At 43.6% G+C, this 12,226-nt stretch overlaps 1 protein-coding gene across 1 annotated transcript; it reads left to right on the forward strand.

Moving 5' to 3' along the window:
• Positions 1-2,292: 2,292 nt before the first annotated feature.
• Positions 2,293-8,330, forward strand: ZBTB2 (zinc finger and BTB domain containing 2). Its single transcript, XM_009646948.2, has 2 exons — positions 2,293-2,890; positions 4,793-8,330. The coding sequence occupies exons 1-2, from the start codon at positions 2,685-2,687 to the stop codon at positions 6,153-6,155; spliced, it is 1,569 nt and encodes a 522-aa protein (XP_009645243.1). The 5' UTR covers positions 2,293-2,684; the 3' UTR covers positions 6,156-8,330.
• The last annotated feature ends 3,896 nt before the right edge of the window (positions 8,331-12,226 follow it).

The following is a 12,226-nucleotide window of genomic DNA, read 5'->3' on the forward strand; positions in this document are numbered from 1 at the left end:
TCTGCTCGGCCTGCGCCGCCTCCTGCCTGGTGCGGGGCCGGCTCTGCCTCGGCCTCGCCCTTGACTCGTGCCCGTCACTTTTCCCTTCGTGGTCTCCGAAAGGACTCGGCCTCGCGTGGGTTTTCGCCCACCGTTGTGCGATTGAGGTCATTTCAGAAGTTGTGATAAAGCTGAGCCAGGCCGGCCTGTCAGCCGCACCAGGGAAGGATCGTCCCCGTAGAGTTTCAGGGCACAAGAAACGTCTTTGCACGGTTGTTGAATGGGTCAGTACTTAAATACGGCCTTGCTGGTGTTAATCATCGTTTTATTTAGCTAAGGGTAAAACTCCTGAACGTATGCATACCTGTAACGCACACTTCTATATACATGAGGGAGACAAAGTGCTTTCCATACTCTTTTCCTCCGCTGTGTTGGTTCTTTAGAGCGTGATTCTCCTAGTCCTTTGAGTTCAAAGCGTTTAAATACCTTTTAAATACACACAAAAACTTAGGGTTGCACGTATGTACGAACACCGTATCATTTTGTGAAAAGATTAATTCAGGTCTCCGATGAAGGGTAACAGCTTCAGCTGCCACAGTGACTGCTGTTTGGCTAAGCTTAAATATAAGCTAAACTAACTTAGGATGATAATAACTAGAAAGAATGCCTTTCTGTCTTGGAGTTCCCCTCCCATCGATGGTTTGCTCTGCCTGACAAGCTTCGCTGTCCAAGTACAAACCAGACTCAACACTGATGAATTAAAATTGTAGCGCACAGAATAATCTAAACTAAAGCTACAAAAAAAATTTAAAAGCACGTTTTCTGTAACATCACAAAGTCTACCTGCATGGAGCATCTTGCAGGATTAAGTAACGATGAAGATGAGTTTTGTTACTGCTGACAGCAAGTATTCCCTCCTTTGGAGAGAGGGAGAGGATTTTAGCTTATTGTTTGTACAAACATAATTATCCAAACAGTAATTTAGAGAGGAGAGCATGGACCTGAAGAGAGTTGGAACATGTTGGGGTTTTTTTCTCTTGTTAACTGTAAGAAAATAACCAACTGCGTCTTAAATTGTATTTATTTCTTTCTTTGCCCTTACACCCCTGACTTAAACGAGTTCTGATCTCATGTGAATGCAAAGGAATGCATTTGGTCAGCCTGGTTATCGGTTTACATACAAGGGCATTCTCCACTCTCCAGCGAGCAGAAGTACTTGTTTCTCCAATAACTAAACATATTGACATATGTGGAATGCACTTTTATTCTCTTTCCCCAAAAGCCACACTCTTAGTGTATAGAAGAGCCAAGCTGTTTGTACTTTACCTATAATTTCGATAACTTCCTATTAAATTTGGAGGGGAAAAAACCAAAGACTTTTTATCACAGAAGCACGGGGGTTGGAAGGGACCTTGGGAGATCATCCAGTCCAACCCCCCTGCTAAAGCAGGTTCACCTAGAGCATGTTACACAGGACTTCGTCCAGGCGGGCTTTGAATATCTCCAGAGGAGGAGACTCCACAACCCCCCTGGGCAGGCTGTTCCAGGGCTCTGTCACCCTCAAAGTGAAGAAGTTCTTCTGCATATACAACTGAAACCTCTCATGCTTCAGTTCGTGTCCATTGCCCCTTGTCCTTTATAAAGCTACTGCTTTTGATCCACTTCTCCTGGTTTCACCTTCTCTTTCTTTTCTGCTCATAGTGCAACTACATAAAGTGCCCAGGTATTTTGCTGACTTGCTGTCATCATCCTTGAGAAAAAAGTTTATAGCTCTTAGGTAGTCCTGTGAGGGCAGCCTCCAGCAGCTGGTACAAGGACAAGCGGGGGGTGGGAGGGCTGCGGAAGCTCTGGTTTAGGGGGGCTTAGGTTGGTGGCACATTTCACCATTGGTTATCCTCTCTTGCACCGACAGCCAGTGATGGACGGAACCGTCCAGTTTCTTGATTTGCTAGGCGAGCGTAAGGCACTCCAACGCACAGGCTCCTTACAAAATGCTGTTGTGGCTGATCTCAATAAACAAACAACTACTTGTTGACTGAAAAGATTGGCCCCTCCTGTTCTGATAGTCTGGAGGGCTTGCCAATACCTGGAACAAATTCATTGTTTCAGACTGGGAAGACTCAGGTATGTACCTGGTATTTCCCAGGAGAGGGCGTAAGCATCAGAAATGCCTAATTATTGAACATTGGGTTTGGATTCACATACTTTTAACCTGAATTTTCAGTATCTTTATATATCTTCTGTGTAAAAGTTATCTAACTTGTCGTTTATTGGGTTCTGCTCTTGTCTCTCCCACCCACTTAGGTGAGGGTGACTGATATCAGAAGGGAGATTTATTTTTCATGATTGGACAGCCAAGTGGTAGCCAAAATACTTCATTCTTCCCATTACAATAGATGTTTTTACTACTTACTAATATTTCTTCTTCTCCTTTAGCTGTTTATATTTCTGTATCCGAGTCCCCTTTTCAGAACTCTTTAGTCCTGGCTCTGCTTTGCTCATTAAGCCTCAGCGAATCACTTGCGCCTTTGTGAATTGCATTGCCCATCATGAAACAGAGATCCTTGCCTATGTGTAAGATACCATTTATACAGTAGCTTGGGATTAAGAGGTGCTACTAAAGCATGATACACGGATATTAGGGGAAAAGTATCAGTTTAAGAGACATCTACTGTTGCATCTGTGCATCTACTGTTAAGTTTTACATGGAAGTCATTTGCTTTTCAGAGTGTAAAAAAATGGATTTGGCCAACCATGGACTTATTCTGCTGCAGCAACTAAACGCTCAGAGAGAGTTCGGTTTCCTGTGTGACTGCACAGTTGCCATTGGTGATGTCTACTTCAAGGCACACAAATCGGTCCTTGCTTCTTTCTCCAACTACTTCAAGATGTTGTTCGTTCATCAAACCAGGTAACTATAAAAACTATAATGTTGTTTGGTTAGCTAAGCTAAGGAGGTCTAGCAACATTTTATAACCTGCAAATGTTCTTTTTGCTTCTTGCTGTGACATAAGGAATATGGAATCAGTCTTATCTGGAAACTAGAAACTGAGTTTAAAACATGTTAAAGTTGAACTGTGATTCATTAACACTAATGTTATGATTTAGCACAAGTTCTTTATCCTTAAAAAAGAATAGAATTCCTAGAATTGAATATTTAAAGGATCCCATCTTCCCTCTTGCACTTTCCTTTCCCCACTCACTGTCCTCTGCTCTTGTCTTGGCGCTATTCTTGACATTTCCGTAACATTATGTACAACCCAATAAGTATTTGCTAGGAGATTTTGAGAAATGGACTTATAAGAGATTAATTTTTTTATTTTTTTTTTTTTACCAAAGTCAGTTAAATAATAAAATACTACACAGTGGTGGGAAATAAGGGAGTTTGTGTTTCTCCTTTTTTTTTTTTTTTTTTTTTTCTTTTCTTTTTCCCAATTATTTGAAGTATCTCTAAAAGTTTGTTACATAAGTGAAACACTTAACTCTTTGGCTAAGAGTTCTTAGCCAGAAGTAAACATCAAGGACAGAAATGCGTTTGCACTTCTGAGGCAGGACTGCAGGCAGATATATCAGCCTTGATGCTCCATGAAGAGCACACAGTCATCTCTGGAAGACAGCATTGCAAAATTTACTTAGCAGTCTGACTTAGCAGTCAGAGAGAGAGCTCAAGAAGGGTGCACCTCAAGAAATGGAAGAATTGGCTATATTTCCTTCTCAGCTCAGTAGCCTGCTGTGGTTAGAGCATTCAGACCGCAGTGTGAAGTCGTTTCTGTTTCTGGATTTCTGTCTTTTATGTAATGTTTGTTTAATACAAGAGCTATGAATAACTCTGAAAAACAATTAGAATCCCCGATCATCCTCTCCTGTTAGCTAAGTAGCCTAACCAAGATGTTCCTGATTTTCTTTCTTCTTCTGTGAACCTTGCCTCTCTTTCTGCACAGAGATCCAGCTTCAACCGGAGGAGTGGTGGGTGTTTCAGTCCAGAGTATCCTAAAGGGTGATGCACAGGGCATGCTCTCAGCTGGAGGATGGTGTTGGTTTCAGTCCTGTTAGGCCGAAAGAGGGCGTCACAGCCAAAGCGTCTCCCTTTGCTGAGCGCCCTAACCGAGGGACTGTTAGGTTGAGCAGGCGTACCGCTGGTGCTGCTCTTTCTTCCTCCCTATTCAAGGGAAGAAGCTACCCTTCTGCTTTGTAAGGAGCCGGGCCTCCACCGCTTGGATGTGCCCAGGCTACAGCTGCTGCATCAGATCACAGCCTTTCCCACATGGTTTCTGGATCGTGATGCAGTTGAGACAAGGTGGTACCACACATTTGCAGAACTGTAGCTGTAAATACTAGTAAGCCATAGAAACCAAATGGGCAAGCACCAGGTGCATTTTAGGTGTTTTCAGGGCTAAGTACTGAGAAAAGTTTAATGGACTGTGAATTTAAAGTCCAGTGCTAGCAGGTTTTAACTTAGCTACAGATGTGTTTGAATCCAACCAAAAAAGGGGAAAAATACCTTTGCAATTTACAAAATATATTAATATGTGACAACAAATCTCTAACATAACAGCAATTTGGAAAGGTGTAGATTGCAACGGGACAGCTTTGCCTTTCAAGCCAGTTACTGTCTTGACGAAAAAAATGCCATCTTTCAAGTGGCCAATAAGATCAGCTCTTTTACGTTAAAGTGTTTCTCTATGTTTATTGCAGAATCTGTTTTTTGAATTTAAGTAGGTGCTTCTGATTTTTATCAATGCTTGAATAACCTAGATCTGGTAAAAAAAATATTTTCCTTATCTCCTATTGATCATTTTGTTTCACCTTTCAGCGAATGCGTCCGTTTGAAAGCGACTGACATACAGCCAGATATCTTCAGTTATCTCTTGCATTTGATGTACACTGGGAAGATGGCACCACAGCTCATTGACCCAGTTCGACTAGAGCAGGGAATAAAGTTTCTGCATGCATATCCACTAATTCAAGAGGCCAGCCTTGCAAGTCAGGGAACTTTTTCTCACCCGGATCAAGTTTTTCCATTAGCATCTTCATTATACGGCATTCAGATTGCAGACCACCAGATAAGACATCCCACTAAGGTTACATCAGCAACTGACAAACTCGGGCGAGAACCAAGGCCACAGGCATCACGGATGAACCAAGAGCAGGTTTCTGAAGGCTCACAGCTCTCGCAGTTACCTACAACTCTGCCACAAGTGACCCGGACAAATATGTCCACTTCTGACCCATTGCCATCTTCTTTATCTCCAGAATTGGTATCTGCTGCTGGTAATAATTCACCTGCAGGAGAAGAGGCCAACATGGAAGCATCTTCTTCAGATGAACAGCCTGCCTCACTCACAATAGCACATGTCAAGCCAAGCATTATGAAAAGGAACGGGAGCTTCCCAAAGTACTATGCCTGCCACCTCTGCGGTCGCCGGTTCAATTTGCGAAGTAGTTTGCGCGAGCACCTGCAGATCCACACGGGGGTTCCCTTCACATCTAGCCAGCAGGGAGAAAGTAATATTTCCTTGTCTCTCTGTAACAACACAGCTGATAAAGATGCCGTGGAAGTGCCTGAAGCAGGGATGATTAGTGACAGCGAGCTGCAGCAGATCTCAGACTCCCCAATAATTGATGGGCAGCAGCAGTCAGAGACACCGCCCCCCTCTGATATTGCAGACATAGACAACTTGGAGCAGGCAGATCAAGAGAGGGAAGTAAAAAGACGGAAATATGAATGTTCCATCTGTGGTCGCAAATTTATTCAGAAAAGCCACTGGAGGGAGCACATGTACATACACACTGGCAAGCCCTTCAAGTGCAGCACTTGTGACAAAAGCTTTTGTAGGGCTAACCAGGCTGCCAGACACGTGTGCCTAAACCAGAGCATGGACACGTACACGATGGTGGACAAACAAACTCTGGAACTCTGTACTTTTGAGGAAGGCAGTCAAATGGACAACATGCTAGTACAGACCAACAAGCCCTACAAATGTAACTTGTGTGACAAAACGTTTTCAACTCCCAATGAAGTAGTCAAACATTCGTGCCAAAATCAAAACTCTGTCTTTACACTAGAAGAAGATCGCTCCATTCTGCTAGGTGGGGGGGACACAGAAGCCACAGAGACTGATAATGCAGTGTTAGCCTCCATCAAAAAGGAGCAGGAAGCAGTGTTGTTAGACTGAATGTGAAACCTATATCAATTTTTTTAAAGTTTCTTTACTCATTTTTTATTAAATCGATTTTTCCCTCCCCCCCCACCTCTTACCTCACTTACCCCTGCCATCTTTTCCGCCAGCCTCCTTCCTACCCTTTGTCTTCAGCAACCAGAACTGTACTGGCACGTTAGCAAATTGGACTTTGCCTCTCCCACCAAAACAAACAAAAAGCTCTTGCATCAAACCAAGGCGTAATTGATTTTAATACAAAGGAACGTGTGAAAAAATAATCCAGCTAACTATGTTGATAGCATTAGTTAATCCAAATTTAATAGATTTTAAACAAAATTTAGATTGCTTAAAAGTGTATTTAGATACAATGATGAGTGTAATGAGAAACAGAGTATCAGTTTGGTAAGCAAAGAAAATATATATATATATATATATATTAGTTTCCCTGGTAAAAGGCATTTCGAGAAGATCTGGCAAATTAAACACCATGCTTTTTAGAAGTCCACGTGCAAGCTGATTAAGGTTATGACTCAAACCCCTCAGAACTTTCCTCAATGAATGCAAAAATCTCTGTTCATTGAGTTAAAAAGAGCTGAGGGTGTCAGTTTTCATTTAGCCTTATGTTTTCCTTCAAGTATGCCTTTGGGTATCTGTTTCAGATAACATCATTGAGTCAAGCAAAGTAGTTACTTAGTCAAATTTTGACTTAAGTAGCTCTAATAATAATGTGATGGCAATCTTTATATATATATATATAAAAACACTGTATATGTATAAAGATTTTTATATATATATATATATAAAGTGTTTGTGTGTATATTTGGTACAGGTAAATAAATGCACACATCCTTTTTAAGAAACTGGCCGTCTGCTCTCAGATTCAGCCCAGAATGCCTTTTAGTTGTTTGACAAAACTAGTCATTGCACAGGTTATTTTTAATCACATTTAAAACGTCCCAAGCTGTGTGCATTTTTATTGGCCTGTTGAAGAGAAGCTAGTAGTAGGTAAGTGTTGCCACCCAAGCTGCGAAGGAAACGAGAGCAGTGACGTACTGGTGAGCACTCTGCCATCCTTAGCGCAGCACGTGCCTGCCTGGTTAGCTATGGGTTTGAGTCATTCTGGATGAAAGGAGAGGGGAAAGCTTTACTGCCTTACTCAGGCAAGGAATGTCCAGGATTTCATTTGGTCCAATGGCATGAGTTAAGAGGAAGAAAAAGTGGTGCAGAGACGTTCTAGCAACAGGGGATCATGGTTGTTTTAAAGTGAATCTGTAGTGCTGGCTGGCAAATTCCGCTCTGCGAGAGTCCCGTTATTTTCAAAGCCAGGACAAAAGTCTGCAAAAAAACTGAAAGGGTGGATTCTGTAGTTTTAGTTACTGCTGATGGTAGCACTGCATCTTTGTGTTAAAAATCAAGTTGCTGATTCTTCTTATGTAGATGCCCAGATTTTTTGCTGGCAGCCTAAAATCCTAAACTGACAGCAGCAATGATGCCCACCGAGCAATTACGGGGCCACCAGAAGGCGTGAGCGGGCAGAATAAGTGCCCCGTCGTAAATGGAGACAGTGTGTGTTTTGGGGGGAGGGGCGGGAGAGGGCAAGTCACAAACCACAGCTCTCCTCTGTGTATACGTTTAAACTGAATATCATCTTTTTGTGTATAGTTAAGTTCTCAGATTTGTAAGTTTTTATACATCATTTCATTGAATAAAAACTGAATTAAATGGGATACGATTTATTGAGTTGAAGGTGAAAGGCTGTTGGGTTTCCATCTTCCCGAAGAAGCTCTTACTGAATCGGTTTAAAAGCCAAGCAATGTATTCCGTGTATCAGACTTAAAACCTCCATCATACAGGTGAACAAATAGCTTACTACAGCTTAAAACAGTGGATTTGGCACAAAGGGTCTCTGCGTATTCTTTTTTCCCAGTTTATTATAACATGACAATTCTTGTAAAGTTTATTGTGAGTGGTGTTGAGCTTATTATCTCTCTTGTATTAGGGTAATAGACGTAAAATCAATTGATTTTACTTCGAAGTATAAAAGCGTTTCGAGGTAAAAAAAGTAACATCTTGCAGAATTATTATAGTCTTGCCCATTTTATTTTTTAGGATCTTCATTTACCAATGTAATTTCTTTAAGTGTGTTTTTTATTTCATCTCACTTAGTCTGAAATGCTCTCAGAGCAGGAGGGGGAAAAAAAAAAAAAAAGAACAAATCTTTCATAATTCAGGGTAAGGTCGGCTTTTGAGGTAGCTGTGGTTTAGGGGATAGTCAGAAGTTCATTTCCAAAATGACTGCAGCTGCTGAAGGTGCTGCCACCTCGGCTGTTACTGCTTGCTCAGAGGCTCTTCTTTGGTCAGAGCTCCAGCTCCGCTCCAGCGCAGAGGACAAGTTTAGCTCAGCTCCCCGGGTGGCTGGTTGTGTCGGAAGGGTACATGTGGCCCCCCCATTTTTTGTGAGATGTTCAGCAGCCCCGGGTCCTTACCTTATTTTTGCTCTCGTGTCCCCTTCTCCACCGTTCGGAGACCATGAGGTTTGCTCAGTGGCATGTTGAACGGGCTCGAGTGAACCGAAAAACAACCGGTCATAAACAATACTATTTTTCTGTCGAATCTGTTCCCTATTTTAGCTCTGCAGAGGGCTTCAGGCAACTCGCGGATTGTGCAAGGGCAGAAATGAGCGGGGAGGAGGCTTACTGAAGCCAACGCTGCTGCTGGCAGCATCCAGGGTGAAGGGGGGAGGGGGAAGCAGTGACTCCCGCTTGGCCAGGTCCCACACCTGGGGGGCGGCCTGGCCTCCCAAGCTGGTGTTTGGCCCAGAAAGAGGGGTCGGTGTAGGGCAGGGAACAAGCCGCCAGGGAAGAAGTTGGTTATGACAGCACTGCCGCTGCAAGAAAGGTGAAATTGCAGGCTCAGCAGAGATGCTTTCACCTGTTTAAATATATAAGACTGTCAGGTAAAGAGAAAAAAAAAATCACAATAAAGAGATTATTTTTATATGTGTTCAGCTATTGTGATGGTTTATTTTAAGTACCCTTTATTGTCTGATGCTCCATAGTGATGTTTAAATCATTGCCTCTCGCTGCTTGAGCAGTTTTGTTCCTCTACAATGAATTAGAAACAGTATGTTCTGGTTATTAACAGCTGCGTCAAGAATTTGGGTAATTACAGCACAACTATAGTTTTGTTCAAGCTTCTTTGTTAAGCCCCCTCTGAATTATTATTACTTCAGGCTTCCTCTTTAAAAACTTCTGACTCAAATTTGTGACCAAGTTGCTCGTTACTCATCCAGCCTGCTCACCTGCTGAAGTTGTGAATTTGCTACCAAATGAGAGACGACAGCTTTGCAGGACCTAGTGGATAATCAGTGGAAATCGGCCATCGTTCAAGGCTGCGGGCTGGACCTTCAGCCCCAGCCTATTTCCGAAGGAGTAACCTCAAAGTTAATTTCCCGGGCATGTCACTTGACACGACACCTCTGCCTTGATTTCAGAAGCACCAAGCACCTCCAAAGCTATCTGCTCGGTAGGAAGAACAGGTGGTTATCACTTCTGAAAGGGAAGATTGCAGTCCTCTGCCATCAATCAATATTTTTTGTCAACTTTGTATCAAGCATCTTCTTGGTCGCTAGTCTGATAACCATTCTGCCTCTGCTGGGGGACAATTTATTAGAAGAGGCTAGTGTTACAAATATTGATGAGTTTAAATCGTGCTTCTGGGCCTTAAGTTGCTGTCTTGATGTTTAGAAAATCTGGTTTTTGGCTCTTCAGCTCCCAGTCCTGTAAAATAATAGCTTCAGTCACAGAAGGTAGTCAGTCGCAAGAGAAAAAAAAAAAAAAAAAAAGTAGATTTCTTTCTGTTTGTTTTAACTTCTTTGACATTACAAATACTTTTTACATTAATTAATGGAAACCCGGTTAGTCAAGAGCAGGTTCCATGGTGCCCGTTGGCATCGTAATCCCTTGCAATTTTTTTTCCCCATTTGCTTAACAGCAGGGTTACCTTTTTTAGGTACTTTGCCTTGCTGGAGAGTGATACAGATCCTTAGTTATCTTCAGCGCAAGCAATCGGAGACCAAATTGATTCATTCTTAACCAAGTTAAAGTATTTTTCCTTGATTGTATTTCCACACCTTTTAATCTTAAAAAGTAAACACAGCTAAGAGAGAGTTCCTTTTGGAGTTCTGTCATTGGCTCTGTTATTTATGGCTTCCTAAAAGTCAACAGAAGTTCCCATGCGGCACGTTGCTTCATAGTTATGAATGATTAGGGGTATTTAGGCCACTTAAAGAAAACGAATTCCATTTAACGTTCCTGCTTCAGCACTGTAAATATTACGCTGTTAGTTAGAGCAGCCCATCGTTGTAATGCAGTCTAGGTGATACACTGCCAGTGGTGATAAAGGCTGGCTGTTCTACCTGAGGCAGTATGTTTCCATTCCTACAGCTCTTGTTTTGTTCATTTTTGTTTCTAAAAATGCCTGTTGCCACTATATAATGAAATCCTACTCATGCCAAAACCAGAACAAAATGCAGAAAAAAGCAAGAAGTCGTTTGCAGCATGCCTCGTTAATGTCCATTTGCCAGATGAGGCACAGTCATCATTTGTAGGGCTACAAAAATGATCCGAGGGCTGGAGCACCTCTCCTATGAGGACAGGCTGAGGGATTTGGGCTTGTTCAGCCTGGAGAAGAGAAGGCTGCGGGGAGACCTGATTGCGGCCTTTCAATACCTAAAGGGGGCCTATAGGAAAGACGGGGAAAATCTGTTTATGAAAGGGCTTATGAACCAACTCTCAAGCCATCGTTTGAAACTGAAGCAGGGTAGGTTTAGACTGGATATAAGGAAGAAATTCTTTACAATGAGGGTGGTGAAACACAGGAACAGGTTGCCCAGAGAGGTGGTGGAGGCCCCATCCCTGGAAACATTCAAGGCCAGGTTGGACGGGGCTCTGAGCAACCTGATCCAGCTAAAGGTGTCACTGCTCACTACGGGGGGGGTTTGGCTAGATGACCTCTACAGGTCCCATCCAACCCAAACATTTTATGATTCTATGATCATCTCTAGTAGTTACGAGAAACTCACCCTCCTTAAATATGGGCTTCTATCAAGCCTGCCATTAAAAAGGACATATTTTAATGACACTTACCCAAAGCCACAAAACGCACTTCCTCCACCGCACAGCCTTGCTGCCGTGCTGTCTGTCTGTCCGTGCTTTTGAACAGACCACGTGCACCAAGAAGCAGAGCTCAGCGTGGTCCTCGCCCGACTGTCAGTAACCGCTGCCCCTCCTTGCAGTGCTGCTATTCCAGCCCGTGTGCCAAAGGAGCAGCGGCGATGTATCCCATGAGTTCAAGCTTTATTTCATGAGCTCGTTAGGTAAAAGTCCATCAAGGGCTTAATCCCCTTTCGACAAACTAGTTGAAAATTTGAATTCCCTGACTCATTGTTTCAACAACTCACACGCTCATTAACTCACAAAGTCACTGACCCACAGGCTTACGAGCAAAAGCGCTGCCTGGCCGAGGATGAGGGTGCTCATCCTTCCCGCTGCGCCGTGCTGCAGCTGACCCCTCTATCGCCCCAGGAAGCAGGAGAGCCTCAGCGGTCCGGCTGCTGGTGGATTTGCTTCCAAAGGCTTTTTGGGGTGAACTGGCATAATCCTGCCTTCCAGCTTGGAAGTTTGGTCTACGCCTTTCCCATGGCTCGCTGCCATTAGTTCTGAAGATGTTCAGAAGCTACAAACCAGCCACTTCTGCAGGGCTGCAGAGAAAGCAGACCTTCTCTCTGGCTGGCCTCGGCGTCCAGCGCACCTGCGGCTCTTTCTACAGCCCAATGGTGCTGCTCCCTGAAGATATTGGGGCCCTCCTAGGAGCTGAGCCTTAGGGTAGCACCTGAGCAGGAACCGAGTGAGCAGCTGCTGCTGGCCTGGGCCTTGTCCCTGCTGCTGCCCTGCCCTTCCCTGAGGGGATTCAGGCTGGCGCTGCCCGCAGCCAGCGATCTGGAACCAAAGCATTCGGTGGACGTGCATGACGGATGCAAGCCCGCGCTGTGCCGTGCTTCTCCCTCTCCAGCGGCTGCCGAGGGC

Source organism: Egretta garzetta, unplaced genomic scaffold (genome assembly GCF_000687185.1).
Source record: "Egretta garzetta isolate BGI_Z169 unplaced genomic scaffold, ASM68718v1 scaffold139, whole genome shotgun sequence".
Lineage (NCBI taxonomy): Eukaryota > Metazoa > Chordata > Aves > Pelecaniformes > Ardeidae > Egretta > Egretta garzetta.